At 41.5% G+C, this 20,204-nt stretch overlaps 1 protein-coding gene across 1 annotated transcript in view; it reads right to left on the bottom strand.

Moving 5' to 3' along the window:
- LOC124018419 (general transcription factor 3C polypeptide 1-like) overlaps positions 1 to 20,204 on the bottom strand; it is a 101,429-nt gene that overhangs the window by 68,803 nt on the left and 12,422 nt on the right. The window contains exon 3 of the mRNA XM_046333729.1: positions 2,949 to 3,583. Within this exon, the coding sequence (XP_046189685.1) occupies positions 2,949 to 3,583 (635 nt within the window). The remainder of the gene's footprint in view (positions 1 to 2,948; positions 3,584 to 20,204) is intronic.

Genomic DNA, 20,204 nt, shown 5'->3' with positions numbered 1-20,204 from the left:
TTATAGAGAGGTTAGCATTCATTCACATATTATAGAGAGGTTAGCATTCATTCGCATATTATAGTAACCAATAACAGGAGAGGTTAGCATTCATTCACATATTATAGTAGCTATAACAGGAGAGGTTAGCATTCATTCACATATTATAGTACCTATAACAGGAGAGGTTAGCATTCATTCACATATTATAGTAACCAATAACAGGAGAGTTTAGCATTCATTCACATATTATAGTAACCAATAACAGGAGAGGTTAGCATTCATTCAAATATTATAGTAACCAATAACAGGAGAGGTTAGCATTCATTCACATATTATAGTACCAATAACAGGAGAGGTTAGCATTCATTCACATATTGTAGAGAGGTTAGCATTCATTCACATATTATAGTACCAATAACAGGAGAGGTTAGCATTCATTCACATATTATAGTAACCAATAACAGGAGGTTAGCATTCATTCACATATTATAGAGAGGTTAGCATTCATTCACATATTATAGTACCAATAACAGGAGAGATTAGCATTCATTCACAAATTATAGTACCAATAACAGGGCAGGTTAGCATTCATTCACATATTATAGTAACCAATAACAAGAGAGGTTAGCATTCATTCGCATATTATAGTAACCAATAACAGGAGAGGTTAGCATTCATTCACATATTATAGTAGCTATAACAGGAGAGGTTAGCATTCATTCACATATTATAGTACCAATAACAGGAGAGGTTAGCATTCATTCACATATTATAGTACCAATAACAGGAGAGGTTAGCATTCATTCACATATTATAGTACCAATAACAGGAGAGGTTAGCATTCATTCACATATTATAGTAACCAATAACAGGAGGTTAGCATTCATTCACATATTATAGTACCAATAACAGGAGAGGTTAGCATTCATTCACATATTATAGTACCAATAACAGGAGAGGTTAGCATTCATTCACATATTATAGTACCAATAACAGGAGAGGTTAGCATTCATTCACATATTATAGTACCAATAACAGGAGAGGTTAGCATTCATTCACATATTATAGTAACCAATAACAGGAGGTTAGCATTCATTCACATATTATAGTACCTATAACAGGAGAGGTTAGCATTCATTCACATATTATAGTACCAATAACAGGAGAGGTTAGCATTCATTCACATATTATAGTAACCAATAACAGGAGAGGTTAGCATTCATTCACATATTATAGTACCAATAACAGGAGAGGTTAGCATTCATTCACATATTATAGTAACCAATAACAGGGGAGGTTAGCATTCATTCACATATTATAGTAACCAATAACAGGAGAGGTTAGCATTCATTCACATATTATAGTAACCAATAACAGGGGAGGTTAGCATTCATTCACATATTATAGTAACCAATAACAGGAGAGGTTAGCATTCATTCACATATTATAGTACCAATAACAGGAGAGGTTAGCATTCATTCACATATTATAGTAACCAATAACAGGAGAGGTTAGCATTCATTCACATATTATAGTACCAATAACAGGAGAGGTTAGCATTCATTCACATATTATAGAGAGGTTAGCATTCATTCACATATTATAGAGAGGTTAGCATTCATTCACATATTATAGTAGCTATAACAGGAGAGGTTAGCATTCATTCACATATTATAGTACCTATAACAGGAGAGGTTAGCATTCATTCACATATTATAGTACCAATAACAGGAGAGGTTAGCATTCATTCACATATTATAGTACCTATAACAGGAGAGGTTAGCATTCATTCACATATTGTAGAGAGGTTAGCATTCATTCACATATTATAGAGAGGTTAGCATTCATTCACATATTATATAGAGGTTAGCATTCATTCACATATTATAGAGAGGTTAGCATTCATTCACATATTATAGTAACCAATAACAGGAGAGGTTAGCATTCATTCACATATTATAGTAACCAATAACAGGAGAGGTTAGCATTCATTCACATATTATAGAGAGGTTAGCATTCATTCACATATTATAGTACCAATAACAGGGGAGGTTAGCATTCATTCACATATTATAGTACCAATAACAGGAGAGGTTAGCATTCATTCACACATTATAGTACCAATAACAGGAGAGGTTAGCATTCATTCAGATATTATAGTAACCAATAACAGGCGAGGTTAGCATTCATTCACATATTGTAGAGAGGTTAGCATTCATTCACATATTATAGAGAGGTTAGCATTCATTCACATATTATATAGAGGTTAGCATTCATTCACATATTATAGAGAGGTTAGCATTCATTCACATATTATAGTAACCAATAACAGGAGAGGTTAGCATTCATTCACATATTATAGTAACCAATAACAGGAGAGGTTAGCATTCATTCACATATTATAGAGAGGTTAGCATTCATTCACATATTATAGTACCAATAACAGGGGAGGTTAGCATTCATTCACATATTATAGTACCAATAACAGGAGAGGTTAGCATTCATTCACACATTATAGTACCAATAACAGGAGAGGTTAGCATTCATTCAGATATTATAGTAACCAATAACAGGCGAGGTTAGCATTCATTCACATATTATGGTAACCAATAACAGGAGAGGTTAGCATTCATTCACATATTATAGAGAGGTTAGCATTCATTCACATATTATAGTACCAATAACAGGAGAGGTTAGCATTCATTCACATATTATAGAGAGGTTAGCATTCATTCACATATTATAGCACCAATAACAGGAGAGGTTAGCATTCATTCACATATTATAGTAACCAATAACAGGAGAGGTTAGCATTCATTCACATATTATAGAGAGGTTAGCATTCATTCACATATTATAGTAACCAATAACAGGAGAGGTTAGCATTCATTCACATATTATAGTACCTATAACAGGAGAGGTTAGCATTCATTCACATATTATAGTACCAATAACAGGAAATTAACCTTTCATGTCAGGGTCGTGTCCGACATCTGTCAGATTGATCACGTCCTGCCCTTCCTCCGCCAACGATGACATCACTTCCGGGTCAGGGGTCAGGCCTGGCTGTCCCTCTGTGGAGGCGGGGTCGCTTACTGCAGCGTTGTCAGTGGGTGGGCTCTGGGTGTCGGGGAGGTCCGAGTGCTGGGGATTGGGGGAGTCTGTGTTTCGGGGGGTTGAGGTGGGGAGGTCTGAGTTCTGGGGATTGGGGGAGTCTGTGTTTCGGGGTTGAGGTGGTAAGGTCTGAGTTCTGGGGATTGGGGGAGTCTGTGTTTCGAGGGGTTGAGGTGGGGAGGTCTGAGTTCTGGGGATTGGGGGAGTCTGTGTTTCGGGGGGTTGAAGTGGGGAGGTCTGAGTTCTGGGGATTGGGGAGTCTGTGTTTCGGGGGGTTGAGGTGGTAAGGTCTGTGTGTTCAGAGCTAGAAGGATGGGTGTCGTCATGGTGTGTAGTTTGGGGTTGTGAGGGGTTACTGGGGGTGGTGGGGTAGGTAGTCTGGACACCAGGGTTATCAGTGGGGAGGACGATAGAGCTGGAGGTGTTGTGGAGGTCAGGGGGAGTGGGGGTAGAGGGGTGTCTCAGGGGGTGTCCGTAGACCAGATACCTAGGAAGACATTTGATCAATGATAAATATTGATATGGTTTTAAGTGTTTCTCTGACTTCATGAATGTTGTAACTGAACCCCCTTACGTTGCCCAGTACACACTGTGTGGCATGAAATACTAGTTTTACTAGAACAATACATTCAATTCAAAATACTTTATTTATCCGATAAAGAGAAAAGTAGCTTGACTCTGGGACTAGTTCAGGCTAATACTGACTCTGGGACTAGTTCAGGCTAATACTGACTCTGGGACTAGTTAAGGGTACTACTGACCCTGGGACTAGTTCAGGCTAATACTGACCCTGGGACTAGTTAAGGGTACTACTGACTCTGGGACTAGTTAAGGGTAATACTGACTGTGGGACTAGTTAAGGGTAATACTGACTGTGGGACTAGTTATGGGTAATACTGACTGTGGGACTAGTTATGGGTAATACTGACTGTGGGACTAGTTAAGGGTAATACTGACTGTGGGACTAGTTATGGGTAATACTGACTGTGGGACTAGTTATGGGTAATACTGACTGTGGGACTAGTTATGGGTAATACTGACTGTGGGACTAGTTAAGGGTAATACTGACTGTGGGACTAGTTAAGGGTAATACTGACTGTGGGACTAGTTATGGGTAATACTGACTGTGGGACTAGTTATGGGTAATACTGACTCTGGGACTAGTTATGGGTAATACTGACTCTGGGACTAGTTAAGGGTAATACTGACTGTGGGACTAGTTAAGGCTACTACTGACTCCGGGACTAGTTCAGGCTACTACTGACCCCGTGACTAGTTAAGGGTAATACTGACTCTGGGACTAGTTAAGGGTAATACTGACTGTGGGACTAGTTATGGGTAATACTGACTCTGGGACTAGTTAAGGGTAATACTGACTCTGGGACTAGTTAAGGGTAATACTGACTGTGGGACTAGTTAAGGGTAATACTGACTGTGGGACTAGTTAAGGGTAATACTGACTGTGGGACTAGTTAAGGGTAATACTGACTGTGGGACTAGTTAAGGGTAATACTGACTGTGGGACTAGTTAAGGGTAATACTGACTGTGGGACTAGTTAAGGGTAATACTGACTGTGGGACTAGTTAGGGTAATTGACTGTGGGACTAATACTGACTGTGGGACTAGTTAAGGGTAACTACTAGTTACTGACTGTGGGACTAGTTAAGGGTAATACTGACTGTGGGACTAGTTAAGGGTAATACTGACTGTGGGACTAGTTAAGGGTAATACTGACTGTGGGACTAGATAAGGGTAATACTGACTGTGGGACTAGATAAGGGTAATACTGACTGTGGGACTAGATAAGGGTAATACTGACTCTGGGACTAGTTAAGGGTAATACTGACTCTGGGACTAGTTAAGGGTAATACTGACTCTGGGACTAGTTAAGGGTAATACTGACTCTGGGACTAGTTATGGGTAATACTGACTGTGGGAACGTTAAGGGTAATACTGACTGTGGGAACGTTAAGGGTAATACTGACTCTGGGAACGTTAAGGGTAATACTGACTCTGGGAACGTTAAGGGTAATACTGACTCTGGGACTAGTTAAGGGTAATACTGACTCTGGGACTAGTTAAGGGTAATACTGACTCTGGGACTAGTTAAGGGTAATACTGACTGTGGGAACGTTAAGGGTAATACTGACTCTGGGAACGTTAAGGGTAATACTACTAGGGTAATACTGACTCTGGGAACGTTAAGGGTAATACTGACTCTGGGAACGTTAAGGGTAATACTGACTCTGGGAACGTTAAGGGTAATACTGACTCTGGGAACGTTAAGGGTAATACTGACTCTGGGAACGTTAAGGGTAATACTGACTCTGGGACTAGTTAAGGGTAATACTGACTCTGGGACTAGTTAAGGGTAATACTGACTGTGGGACTAGTTAAGGGTAATACTGACTGTGGGACTAGTTAAGGGTAATACTGACTGTGGGACTAGTTAAGGGTAATACTGACTGTGGGACTAGTTAAGGGTAATACTGACTGTGGGACTAGTTAAGGGTAATACTGACTGTGGGACTAGTTAAGTTAATACTGACTGTGGGACTAGTTAGTTACTGACTGTGGGACTTAGTTAAGTAATACTGACTGTGGGACTAGTTAAGGGTAATACTGACTGTGGGACTAGTTAAGGGTAATACTGACTGTGGGACTAGTTATAATACTGACTGTGGGACTAGTTAAGGGTAATACTGACTGTGGGACTAGTTAAGGGTAATACTGACTGTGGGACTAGTTAAGGGTAATACTGACTGTGGGACTAGTTAAGGGTAATACTGACTGTGGGACTAGTTAAGGGTAATACTGACTGTGGGACTAGTTAAGGGTAATACTGACTGTGGGACTTAGTTAAAGGTAATACTGACTGTGGGACTAGTTAAGGGTAATACTGACTGTGGGACTAGTTAAGGGTAATACTGACTGTGGGACTAGTTAAGGGTAATACTGACTGTGGGACTAGTTAAGGGTAATACTGACTGTGGGACTAGTTAAGGGTAATACTGACTGTGGGACTAGTTAAGGGTAATACTGACTGTGGGACTAGTTAAGGGTAATACTGACTGTGGGACTAGTTAAGGGGTAATACTGACTGTGGGACTAGTTAAGGTGTGGGACTAGTTAAGGTAATACTGACTGTGGGACTAGTTAAGGGTAATACTGACTGTGGGACTAGTTAGGGTAATACTGACTGTGGGACTAGTTAAGGGTAATACTGACTGTGGGACTTAGTTAACTAGTTAAGGTAATACTGACTGTGGGACTAGTTAAGGGTAATACTGACTGTGGGACTAGTTAAGGGTAATACTGACTGTGGGTAATACTGACTGTGGGACTAGTTAAGGGTAATACTGACTGGGTAATACTGACTGTGGGACTAGTTAAGGGTAATACTGACTGTGGGACTAGTTAAGGGTAATACTGACTGTGGGACTAGTTAAGGGTAATACTGACTGTGGGACTAGTTAAGGGTAATACTGACTGTTAAGGGACTGTTGGGACTAGTTAAGGGTAATACTGACTGTGGGACTAGTTAAGGGTAATACTGACTGTGGGACTAGTTAAGGGTAATACTGACTGTGGGACTAGTTAAGGGTAATACTGACTGTGGGACTAGTTAAGGGTAATACTGACTGTGGGACTAGTTAAGGGTAATACTGACTGTGGGACTAGTTAAGTTAAGGGTAATACTGACTGTGGGACTAGTTAAGGGACTAGTTAATACTGACTGTGGGACTAGTTACTGACTTTAGTTAAGGGTAATACTGACTGTGGGACTAGTTAAGGGTAATACTGACTGTGGGACTAGTTAAGGGTAATACTGACTGTGGGACTAGTTAAGGGTAATACTGACTGTGGGACTAGTTAAGGGTAATACTACTGACTGTGGGACTAGTTAAGGGTAATACTGACTGTGGGACTAGTTAAGGGTAATACTGACTGTGGGACTAGTTAAGGGTAATACTGACTGTGGGACTAGTTACTGACTGTGGGACTAGTTAAGGGTAATACTGACTGTGGGACTAGTTAAGGGTAATACTGACTGTGGGACTAGTTAAGGGTAATACTGACTGTGGGACTAGTTAAGGGTAATACTGACTCTGGGACTAGTTAAGGGTAATACTGACTGTGGGACTAGTTAAGGGTAATACTGACTTGGGACTGACTGTGGGACTAGTTAAGGGTAATACTGACTGTGGGACTAGTTAAGGGTAATACTGACTGTGGGACTAGTTAAGGGTAATACTGACTGTGGGACTAGTTAAGGGTAATACTGACTCTGGGACTAGTTAAGGGTAATACTGACTGTGGGACTAGTTAAGGGGTAATACTGACTGTGGGACTAGTTAAGTTACTGAACTAGTTAAAGGTAATACTGACTGTGGGACTAGTTAAGGGTAATACTGACTGGGACTAGTTAAGGGTAATACTGACTGTGGGACTAGTTAAGGGTAATACTGACTCTGGGACTAGTTAAGGGTAATACTGACTGTGGGACTAGTTAAGGGTAATACTGACTGTGGGACTAGTAGACTTGGGACTAGTTAAGGGTAATACTGACTGTGGGACTAGTTAGTTACTGACTGTGGGACTAGTTAAGGGTAATACTGACTGTGGGACTAGTTAAGGGTAATACTGACTGTGGGACTAGTTAGTTAAGGGTAATACTGACTGTGGGACTAGTTAAGGGTAATACTGACTGTGGGACTAGTTAACTACTGACTGGGGACTAGTTAAGGGTAATACTGACTGTGGGACTAGTTAAGGGTAATACTGACTGTGGGACTAGTTAATAATGACTGACTGTGGGACTAGTTAAGTTAATACTGACTGTGGGACTAGTTAAGGGTAATACTGACTGTGGGACTAGTTAAACTAGGGTAATACTGACTGTGGGACTAGTTACTAGTTAAGGGTAATACTGACTGTGGGACTAGTTAAGGGTAATACTGACTGTGGGACTAGTTAAGGGTAATACTGACTGTGGGACTAGTTAAGGGTAATACTGACTGTGGGACTAGTTAAGGGTAATACTGACTGTGACTAGTTAAGGGTAATACTGACTGTGGGACTAGTTGGGACTAGTTAGTTAAGGGTAATACTGACTGTGGGACTAGTTAAGGGTAATACTGACTGTGGGACTAGTTAAGGGTAATACTGACTGTGGGACTAGTTAAGGGTAATACTGACTCTGGGACTAGTTAAGGGTAATACTGACTCTGACTGTGGACTAGTTAAGGGTAATACTGACTGTGGGACTAGTTAAGGGTAATACTGACTCTGGGACTAGTTAAGGGTAATACTGACTCTGGGACTAGTTAAGGGTAATACTGACTGTGGGACTAGTTAAGGGTAATACTGACTGTGGGACTAGTTAAGGGTAATACTGACTCTGGGACTAGTTAAGGGTAATACTGACTCTGGGACTAGTTAAGGGTAATACTGACTCTGGGACTAGTTAAGGGTAATACTGACTCTGGGACTAGTTAAGGGTAATACTGACTGTGGGACTAGTTAAGGGTAATACTGACTGTGGGACTAGTTAAGGGTAATACTGACTCTGGGACTAGTTAAGGGTAATACTGACTCTGGGACTAGTTAAGGGTAATACTGACTCTGGGACTAGTTAAGGGACTGACTTACTAGTTAAGGTAATACTGACTCTGGGACTAGTTAAGGGTAATACTGACTCTGGGACTAGTTAAGGGTAATACTGACTCTGGGACTAGTTAAGGGTAATACTGACTCTGGGACTAGTTAAGGGTAATACTGACTCTGGGACTAGTTAAGGGTAATACTGACTCTGGGACTAGTTAAGGGTAATACTGACTCTGGGACTAGTTAAGGGTAATACTGACTCTGGGACTAGTTAAGGGTAATACTGACTTAAGGGTAATACTGACTGTGGACTAGTTAAGGGTAATACTGACTCTAGTTAAGGACTGACTACTAGTTAAGGGTAATACTGACTCTGGGACTAGTTAAGGGTAATACTGACTCTGGGACTAGTTAAGGGTAATACTGACTGTGGGACTAGTTAAGGGTAATACTGACTGTGGGACTAGTTAAGGGACTGACTGTGGGACTAGTTAAGGGTAATACTGACTGTGGGACTAGTTAAGGGTAATACTGACTGTGGGACTAGTTAAGGGTAATACTGACTGTGGGACTAGTTAAGGGTAATACTGACTGTGGGACTAGTTAAGGGTAATACTGACTGTGGGACTAGTTAAGGGTAATACTGACTGTGGGACTAGTTAAGGGTAATACTGACTGTGGGACTAGTTAAGGGTAATACTGACTGTGGAATACTGACTGTGGGACTAGTTAAGGGTAATACTGACTGTGGGACTAGTTAAAGGGTAATACTGACTGTGGGACTAGTTAAGGGTAATACTGACTGTGGGACTAGTTAAGGGTAATACTGACTGTGGGACTAGTTAAGGGTAATACTGACTGGGACTAGTTAAGGGTAATACTGACTGTGGGACTAGTTAAGGGTAATACTGACTCTGGGACTAGTTAAGGGTAATACTGACTCTGGGACTAGTTAAGGGTAATACTGACTCTGGGACTAGTTAAGGGTAATACTGACTGGGGACTAGTTAAGGGTAATACTGACTGTGGGACTAGTTAAGGGTAATACTGACTCTGGGACTAGTTAAGGGTAATACTGACTGTGGGACTAGTTAAGGGTAATACTGACTGTGGGACTAGTTAAAGGGTAATACTGACTGTGGGACTAGTTAAGGGTAATACTGACTGTGGGACTAGTTAAGGGTAATACTGACTGTGGGACTAGTTAGTTTAAGGGTAATACTGACTGTGGGACTAGTTAGTTAGGGTAATACTGACTGTGGGACTAGTTAAGGGTAATACTGGGACTGGGGACTAGACTGTGGGACTAGTTAAGGGTAATACTGACTGTGGGACTAGTTAAAGGGTAATACTGACTGTGGGACTAGTTAAGGGTAATACTGACTGTGGGACTAGTTAAGGGTAATACTGACTGTGGGACTAGTTAAGGGTAATACTGACTGTGGGACTAGTTAAGGGTAATACTGACTCTGGGACTACTAGTTAAGGGTAATACTGACTGTGGGACTAGTTAAGGGTAATACTGACTGTGGGACTAGTTAAGGGTAATACTGACTGTGGGACTAGTTAAGGGTAATACTGACTGTGGGACTAGTTAAGGGTAATACTGACTCTGGGACTAGTTAAGGGTAATACTGACTCTGGGACTAGTTAAGGGTAATACTGACTCTGGGACTAGTTAAGGGTAATACTGACTTAAGGGTGGGACTAGTTAAGGGTAATACTGACTCTGGGACTAGTTAAGGGTAATACTGACTCTGGGACTAGTTAAGGGTAATACTGACTGTGGGACTTAGTTAAGGGTAATACTGACTGTGGGACTAGTTAAGGGTAATACTGACTGTGGACTAGTTAGTTAAGGGTAATACTGACTGTGGGACTAGTTAGTTAAGGGTAATACTGACTGACTTAAAGGGTAATACTGACTGTGGGACTAGTTAGTTTAAGGGTAATACTGACTGTGGGACTAGTTAAGGGTAATACTGACTGTGGGACTAGTTAAGGGTAATACTGACTGTGGGACTAGTTAAGGGTAATACTGACTGTGGGACTAGTTAAGGGTAATACTGACTGTGGGACTAGTTAAGGGTAATACTGACTCTGGGACTTAGTTAAGGGTAATACTGACTCTGGGACTAGTTAAGGGTAATACTGACTCTGGGACTAGTTAAGGGTAATACTGACTCTGGGACTAGTTAAGGGTAATACTGACTGTGGGACTAGTTAAGGGTAATACTGACTGTGGGACTAGTTACTAGTTAAGGGTAATACTGACTGTGGGACTAGTTAAGGGTAATACTGACTGTGGGACTGGGACTGAGTTAAGGGTAATACTGACTCTGGGACTAGTTAAGGGTAATACTGACTGTGGGACTAGTTAAGGGTAATACTGACTGTGGGACTAGTTAAGGGTAATACTGACTGTGGGACTAGTTACTGACTGTGGGACTAGTTAAGGGTAATACTGACTGTGGGACTAGTTAAGGGTAATACTGACTGTGGGACTAGTTAAGGGTAATACTGACTGTGGGACTAGTTAAGGGTAATACTGACTGTGGGACTAGTTAAGGGTAATACTGACTGTGGGACTAGTTAAGGGTAATACTGACTGTGGGACTAGTTAAGGGTAATACTGACTGTGGGACTAGTTAAGTTTAATACTGGGGGACTAATACTGACTGTGGGACTAGTTAAGGGTAATACTGACTGTGGGACTAGTTAGTTAGGGTAATACTGACTGTGGGACTAGTTAAGGGTAATACTGACTCTGGGACTAGTTAAGGGTAATACTGACTCTTAAGGACTAGTTAAGGGTAATACTGACTGTGGGACTAGTTAAGGGTAATACTGACTCTGGGACTAGTTAAGGGTAATACTGACTCTGGGACTAGTTAAGGGTAATACTGACTCTGGGACTAGTTAAGGGTAATACTGACTGTGGGACTAGTTAAGGGTAATACTGACTGTGGGACTAGTTAAGGGGTAATACTGACTGTGGGACTAGTTACTGACTGGGACTAGTTAAGGGTAATACTGACTGTGGGACTAGTTAAGGGTAATACTGACTGTGGGACTAGTTAAGGGTAATACTGACTTGGGACTAGTTAAGGGTAATACTGACTGTGGGACTAGTTAAGGGTAATACTGACTGTGGGACTAGTTAAGGGTAATACTGACTGTGGGACTAGTTAAGGGTAATACTACTAGTTAACTACTGACTGTGGGACTAGTTAAGGGTAATACTGACTGTGGGACTAGTTAAGGGTAATACTGACTGTGGGACTAGTTAAGGGTAATACTGACTGTGGGACTAGTTAAGGGTAATACTGACTGTGGGACTAGTTAAGGGTAATACTGACTGTGGGACTAGTTAAGGGTAATACTGACTGTGGGACTAGTTAAGGGTAATACTGACTGTTAAGGACTAGTTAGGACTAGTTAAGGGTAATACTGACTGTGGGACTAGTTAAGGGTAATACTGACTGTGGGACTAGTTAAGGGTAATACTGACTGTGGGACTAGTTAAGGGTAATACTGACTGTGGGACTAGTTAAGGGTAATACTGACTGTGGGACTAGTTAAGGGTAATACTGACTGTGGGACTAGTTAGTACTGACTGTGGGACTAGTTAAGGGTAATACTGACTGTGGGACTAGTTAAGGGTAATACTGACTGTGGGACTAGTTAAGGGTAATACTGACTGTGGGACTAGTTAAGGGTAATACTGACTGTGGGACTAGTTAAGGGTAATACTGACTGTGGGACTAGTTAAGGGTAATACTGACTCTGGGACTAGTTAAGGGTAATACTGACTCTGGGACTAGTTAAGGGTAATACTGACTCTGGGACTAGTTAAGGGTAATACTGACTCTGGGACTAGTTAAGGGTAATACTGACTCTGGGACTAGTTAAGGGTAATACTGACTCTGGGACTAGTTAAGGGTAATACTGACTGTGGGACTAGTTAAGGGTAATACTGACTGTGGGACTAGTTAAGGGTAATACTGACTGTGGGACTAGTTAAGGGTAATACTGACTGTGGGACTAGTTAAGGGTAATACTGACTGTGGGACTAGTTAAGGGTAATACTGACTGTGGGACTAGTTAAGGGTAATACTGACTGTGGGACTAGTTAAGTTTAAGGGTAATACTGACTGTGGGACTAGTTAAGGGTAATACTGACTGGGACTTTAATAATACTGACTGTGGACTAGTTAAAGGGTAATACTGACTGTGGGACTAGTTAAAGGTAATACTGACTGACTAGTGGACTAGTTAAGGGTAATACTGACTGTGGGACTAGTTAAGGGTAATACTGACTGTGGGACTAGTTAAGGGTAATACTGACTGTGGGACTAGTTAAGGGTAATACTGACTGTGGGACTAGTTAAGGGTAATACTGACTGTGGGACTAGTTAAGGGTAATACTGACTGTGGGACTAGTTAAGGGTAATACTGACTGTGGGACTAGTTAGTTTGACTGTGGGACTAGGTAATACTGACTGTGGGACTAGTTAAGGGTAATACTGACTGTGGGACTAGTTAGGGTAATACTGACTGTGGGACTAGTTAAGGGTAATACTGACTGTGGGACTAGTTAAGGGTAATACTGACTGTGGGACTAGTTAAGGGTAATACTGACTGTGGGACTAGTTAAGGGTAATACTGACTGTGGGACTAGTTAAGGGTAATACTGACTGTGGGACTAGTTAAGGGTAATACTGACTGTGGGACTAGTTAAGGGACTAGTAATACTGACTGTGGGACTAGTTAAGGGTAATACTGACTGTGGGACTAGTTAAGGGTAATACTGACTGTGGGACTAGTTAAGGGTAATACTGACTCTGGGACTAGTTAAGGGTAATACTGACTGTGGGACTAGTTAAGGGTAATACTGACTGTGGGACTAGTTAAGGGTAATACTGACTGTGGGACTAGTTAAGGGTAATACTGACTGTGGGACTAGTTAAGGGTAATACTGACTGTGGGACTAGGACTAGTTAAGGGTAATACTGACTACTAGTTACTGACTGTGGGACTAGTTAAGGGTAATACTGACTGTGGGACTAGTTAAGGGTAATACTGGGTAATACTGACTGTGGGACTAGTTAAGGGTAATACTGACTGTGGGACTAGTTAAGGGTAATACTGACTGTGGGACTAGTTAAGGGTAATACTGACTGTGGGACTAGTTAAGGGTAATACTGACTGTGGGACTAGTTAAGGGTTAAGGGTAATACTGACTGTGGGACTAGTTAAGGGTAATACTGACTGTGGGACTAGTTAAGGGTAATACTGACTGTGGGACTAGTTAAGGGTAATACTGACTGTGGGACTAGTTAAGGGTAATACTGACTCTGGGACTAGTTAAGGGTAATACTGACTTGGGACTACTAGTTAAGGGTAATACTGACTGTGGGACTAGTTAAGGGTAATACTGACTGGGGACTAGTTAAGGGTAATACTGACTGTGGGACTAGTTAAGGGTAATACTGACTGTGGGACTAGTTAAGGGTAATACTGACTGTGGGACTAGTTAAGGGTAATACTGACTGGGGACTAGTTAATAATACTGACTGTGGGACTAGTTAAGGGTAATACTGACTGTGGGACTAGTTAAGGGTAATACTGACTGTGGGACTAGTTAAGGGTAATACTGACTGTGGGACTAGTTAAGGGTAATACTGACTGTGGGACTAGTTAAGGGTAATACTGACTGTGGGACTAGTTAAGGGTAATACTGACTGTGGGACTAGTTAAGGGTAATACTGACTGTGGGACTAGTTAAGGGTAATACTGACTGTGGGACTAGTTAAGGGTAATACTGACTGACTGGGACTAGTTAAGGGTAATACTGACTGTGGGACTAGTTAAGGGTAATACTGACTGTGGGACTAGTTAAGGGTAATACTGACTGTGGGACTAGTTAAGGGTAATACTGACTGTGGGACTAGTTAAGGGTAATACTGACTGTGGGACTAGTTAAGGGTAATACTGACTGTGGGACTAGTTAAGGGTAATACTGACTGTGGGACTAGTTAAGGGTAATACTGACTGACTGTGGACTAGTTAAGGGTAATACTGACTGTGGGACTAGTTAAGGGTAATACTGACTGTGGGACTAGTTAAGGGTAATACTGACTGTGGACTAGTTAAGGGTGGGACTAGTTAAGGGTACTGACTCTGGGACTAGTTAAGGGTAATACTGACTCTGGGACTAGTTAAGGGTAATACTGACTGTGGGACTAGTTAAGGGTAATACTGACTGTGGGACTAGTTAAGGGTAATACTGACTGTGGGACTAGTTAAGGGTAATACTGACTGTGGGACTAGTTAAGGGTAATACTGACTGTGGGACTAGTTAAGGGTAATACTGACTGTGGGACTAGTTAAGGGTAATACTGACTGTGGGACTAGTTAAGGGTAATACTGACTGTGGGACTAGTTAAGGGTAATACTGACTGTGGGACTAGTTAAGGGTAATACTGACTGTGGGACTAGTTAAGGGTAATACTGACTGTGGGACTAGTTAGTTTAAGGGTAATACTGACTGTGGGACTAGTTAAGGGTAATACTGACTCTGGGACTAGTTAAGGGTAATACTGACTCTGGGACTAGTTAAGGGTAATACTGACTGTGGGACTAGTTAAAGGGTAATACTGACTGTGGGACTAGTTAACTGTGGGACTAGGGTAATACTGACTGTGGGACTAGTTAAAGGGTAATACTGACTCTGGGACTAGTTAAGGGTAATACTGACTGTGGGACTAGTTAAGGGTAATACTGACTGTGGGACTAGTTAAGGGTAATACTGACTGTGGACTAGTTAAGTAATACTGACTGTGGGACTAGTTAAGGGTAATACTGACTGTGGGACTAGTTAAGGGTAATACTGACTGTGGGACTAGTTAAGGGTAATACTGACTGTGGGACTAGTTAAGGGTAATACTGACTGTGGGACTAGTTAAGGGTAATACTGACTGTGGGACTAGTTAAGGGTAATACTGACTGTGGGACTAGTTAAGGGTAATTACTGACTGACTGTGGGACTAGTTAAGGGTAATACTGACTGTGGGACTAGTTAAGGGTAATACTGACTGTGGACTGTGGGACTAGTTAAGGGTAATACTGACTGTGGGACTAGTTAAGGGTAATACTGACTGTGGGACTAGTTAAGGGGTAATACTGACTGTGGGACTAGTTAAGGGTAATACTGACTCTGGGACTAGTTAAGGGTAATACTGACTGTGGGACTAGTTAGTTTAAGGGTAATACTGACTGTGGGACTAGTTAAGGGTAATACTGACTGTGGGACTAGTTAAGGGTAATACTGACTGTGGGACTAGTTAAGGGTAATACTGACTGTGGGACTAGTTAAGGGTAATACTGACTGTGGGACTAGTTAGTTTAAGGGTAATACTGACTGTGGGACTAGTTAAGGGTAATACTGACTGTGGGACTAGTTAAGGGTAATACTGACTGTGGGACTAGTTAAGGGTAATACTGACTGTGGGACTAGTTAAGGGTAATACTGACTGTGGGACTAGTTAAGGGTAATACTGACTGTGGGACTAGTTAAGGGTAATACTGACTGTGGGACTAGTTAAAGGGTAATACTGACTGTGGGACTAGTTAAGGGTAATACTGACTGGTTAATACTGACTGTGGGACTAGTTAAGGGTAATACTGACTGTGGGACTAGTTAAGGGTAATACTGACTGTGGGACTAGTTAAGGGTAATACTGACTGTGGACTAGTTAAGGGTAATACTGACTGTGGGACTAGTTAAGGGTTACTGACTGTGGGACTAGTTAAGGGTAATACTGACTGTGGGACTAGTTAAGGGTAATACTGACTGTGGGACTAGTTAAGGGTAATACTGACTGTGGGACTAGTTAAGGGTAATACTGACTGTGGGACTAGTTAAGGGTAATACTGACTGTGGGACTAGTTAAGGGTAATACTGACTGTGGGACTAGTTAAGGGTAATACTGACTGTGGGACTAGTTAAGGGTAATACTGACTGTGGGACTAGTTAAGGGTAATACTGACTGTTAAGGGACTAGTTTAAGGGTAATACTGACTGGGACTAGTTAAGGGTAATACTGACTCTGGGACTAGTTAAGGGTAATACTGACTGTGGGACTAGTTAAGGGTAATACTGACTCTGGGACTAGTTAAGGGTAATACTGACTGTGGGACTAGTTAAGGGTAATACTGACTGTGGGGTTAAGGGTAATACTGACTGTGGGACTAGTTAAGGGTAATACTGACTGTGGGACTAGTTAAGGGTAATACTGACTGTGGGACTAGTTAAGGGTAATACTGACTGTGGGACTAGTTAACTGGGTAATACTGACTGTGGGACTAGTTAGTTTAAGGGTAATACTGACTGTGGGACTAGTTAAGGGTAATACTGACTGTGGGACTAGTTAAGGGTAATACTGACTGTGGGACTAGTTAAGGGTAATACTGACTGTGGGACTAGTTAAGGGTAATACTGACTGTGGGACTAGTTAAGGGTAATACTGACTGTGGGACTAGTTAAGGGGGTAATACTGACTGTGGGACTAGTTAGTTTAACTAGTTAAGGTAATACTGACTGTGGGACTAGTTAGTTTAAGGGTAATACTGACTGTGGGACTAGTTAAAGGGTAATACTGACTGTGGGACTAGTTAAAGGGTAATACTGACTGTGGGACTAGTTAAAGGGTAATACTGACTGTGGGACTAGTTAAGGGTAATACTGACTGTTAAGGGTAATATACTGACTGTGGGACTAGTTAAGGGTAATACTGACTGTGGGACTAGTTAAGGGTAATACTGACTCTGGGACTAGTTAAGGGTAATACTGACTCTGGGACTAGTTAAGGGTAATACTGACTCTGGGACTTAGTTACTAGTTAGGGTAATACTGACTCTGGGACTAGTTAACTGTGGGACTAGGGTAATACTGACTGTGGGACTAGTTAAGGGTAATACTGACTGTGGGACTAGGACTAGTTAGTTAAGGGTAATACTGACTGTGGGACTAGTTAAGGGTAATACTGACTGTGGGACTAGTTAAGGGTAATACTGACTGACTGGGACTAGTTAAGGGTAATACTGACTCTGGGACTAGTTAAGGGTAATACTGACTCTGGGACTAGTTAAGGGTAATACTGACTCTGGGACTAGTTAAGGGTAATACTGACTGGGGACTAGTTAAGGGTAATACTGACTGTGGGACTAGTTAAGGGTAATACTGACTGTGGGACTAGTTAAGGGTAATACTGACTGTGGGACTAGTTAAGGGTAATACTGACTGTGGGACTAGTTAAGGGTAATACTGACTGTGGGACTAGTTAAGGGTAATACTGACTGTGGGACTAGTTAAGGGTAATACTGACTGTGGGACTAGTAATACTGACTGTGGGACTAGTTAAGGGTAATACTGACTGTGGGACTAGTTAGTTTAAGGGTAATACTGACTGTGGGACTAGTTAGTTTAAGGGTAATACTGACTGTGGGACTAGTTAAAGGGTAATACTGACTGTGGGACTAGTTAAGGGTAATACTGACTGTGGGACTAGTTAGTTAAGGGTAATACTGACTGTGGGACTAGTTAAGGGTAATACTGACTGTGGGACTAGTTAAGGGTAATACTGACTGTGGGACTAGTTTAAGGGTAATACTGACTGTGGGACTAGTTAAGGGTAATACTGTTAAGGGTACTGACTGTGGGACTAGTTAAGGGTAATACTGACTGTGGGACTAGTTAAGGGTAATACTGACTGTGGGACTAGTTAAGGGTAATACTGAATACTGACTGGGACTAGTTAAGGGTAATACTGACTGTGGGACTAGTTAAGGGTAATACTGACTGTGGGACTAGTTAGTTTAAGGGTAATACTGACTGTGGGACTAGTTAGTTTAAGGGTAATACTGACTGACTGTAATACTGGGACTAGTTAGTTTAAGGGTAATACTGACTGTGGGACTAGTTAAGGGTAATACTGACTGTGGGACTAGTTAGTTTAAGGGTAATACTGACTGTGGGACTAGTTAAGGGTAATACTGACTGTGGGACTAGTTAAGGGTAATACTGACTGTGGGACTAGTTAAGGGTAATACTGACTCTGGGACTAGTTAAGGGTAATACTGACTGTGGGACTAGTTAAGGGTAATACTGACTGTGGGACTAGTTAGTTTAAGGGTAATACTGACTGTGGGACTAGTTAAGGCTAATACTGACTGTGGGACTAGTTAAGGGTAATACTGACTGTGGGACTAGTTAGACTAGTTAAGGTTTACTGACTGTGGGACTAGTTAGGGGTAATACTGACTGTGGGACTAGTTAAGGGTAATACTGACTGTGGGACTAGTTAGACTTTAAGGGTAATACTGACTGTGGGACTAGTTAGTTTAACTAGGGTAATACTGACTGTGGGACTAGTTAAGGGTAATACTGACTGTGGGACTAGTTAAGGGTAATACTGACTCTGGGACTAGTTAAGGGTAATACTGACTCTGGGACTAGTTAAGGGTAATACTGACTCTGGGACTAGTTAAGGGTAATACTGACTGTGGGACTAGTTAAGGGTAATACTGACTGTGGGACTAGTTAGTTTGGGACTAGGGTAATACTGACTGTGGGACTAGTTAAGGGTAATACTGACTGGGACTAGTTAGACTAGTTAGTTTAAAGGGTAATACTGACTGTGGGACTAGTTAAAAGGTAATACTGACTGTGGGACTAGTTAAGGGTAATACTGACTGTGGGACTAGTTACTAATACTGTTTAAGGGTAATACTGACTGTGGGACTAGTTAGTTTGAACTAGTTAAGGTAATACTGACTGTGGGACTAGTTAAGTTAAGGTAATACTGTTGGGACTAGTTAAGGGTAATACTGACTCTGGGACTAGTTAAGGGTAATACTGACTCTGGGACTAGTTAAGGGTAATACTGACTCTGGGACTAGTTAAGGGTAATACTGACTCTGGGACTAGTTAAGGGTAATACTGACTCTGGGACTAGTTAAGGGTAATACTGACTCTGGGACTAGTTAATAATACTGACTCTGGGACTAGTTAAGGGTAATACTGACTCTGGGACTAGTTAAGGGTAATACTGACTGTGGGACTAGTTAAGGGTAATACTGACTGTGGGACTAGTTAAGGGTAATACTGACTCTGGGACTAGTTAAGGGTAATACTGACTGTGGGACTAGTTAAGGGTAATACTGACTCTGGGACTAGTTAAGGGTAATACTGACTGTGGGACTAGTTAAGGGTAATACTGACTCTGGGACTAGTTAAGGGTAATACTAGTTAAGGGTAATACTGACTGTGGGACTAGTTAAGGGTAATACTGACTGTGGGACTAGTTAAGGGTAATACTGACTGTGGGACTAGTTAAGGGTAATACTGACTGTGGGACTAGTTAAGGGTAATACTGACTGTGGGACTAGTTAAGGGTAATACTGACTGTGGGACTAGTTAAGGGTAATACTGACTGTG

The sequence above is a fragment of the Oncorhynchus gorbuscha genome, unplaced genomic scaffold (assembly GCF_021184085.1).
Source record: "Oncorhynchus gorbuscha isolate QuinsamMale2020 ecotype Even-year unplaced genomic scaffold, OgorEven_v1.0 Un_scaffold_505, whole genome shotgun sequence".
Classification (NCBI taxonomy): domain Eukaryota; kingdom Metazoa; phylum Chordata; class Actinopteri; order Salmoniformes; family Salmonidae; genus Oncorhynchus; species Oncorhynchus gorbuscha.
Note: the sequence above shows the minus strand (reverse complement) of the source record. Positions and strands in the feature narration are given on the sequence as shown.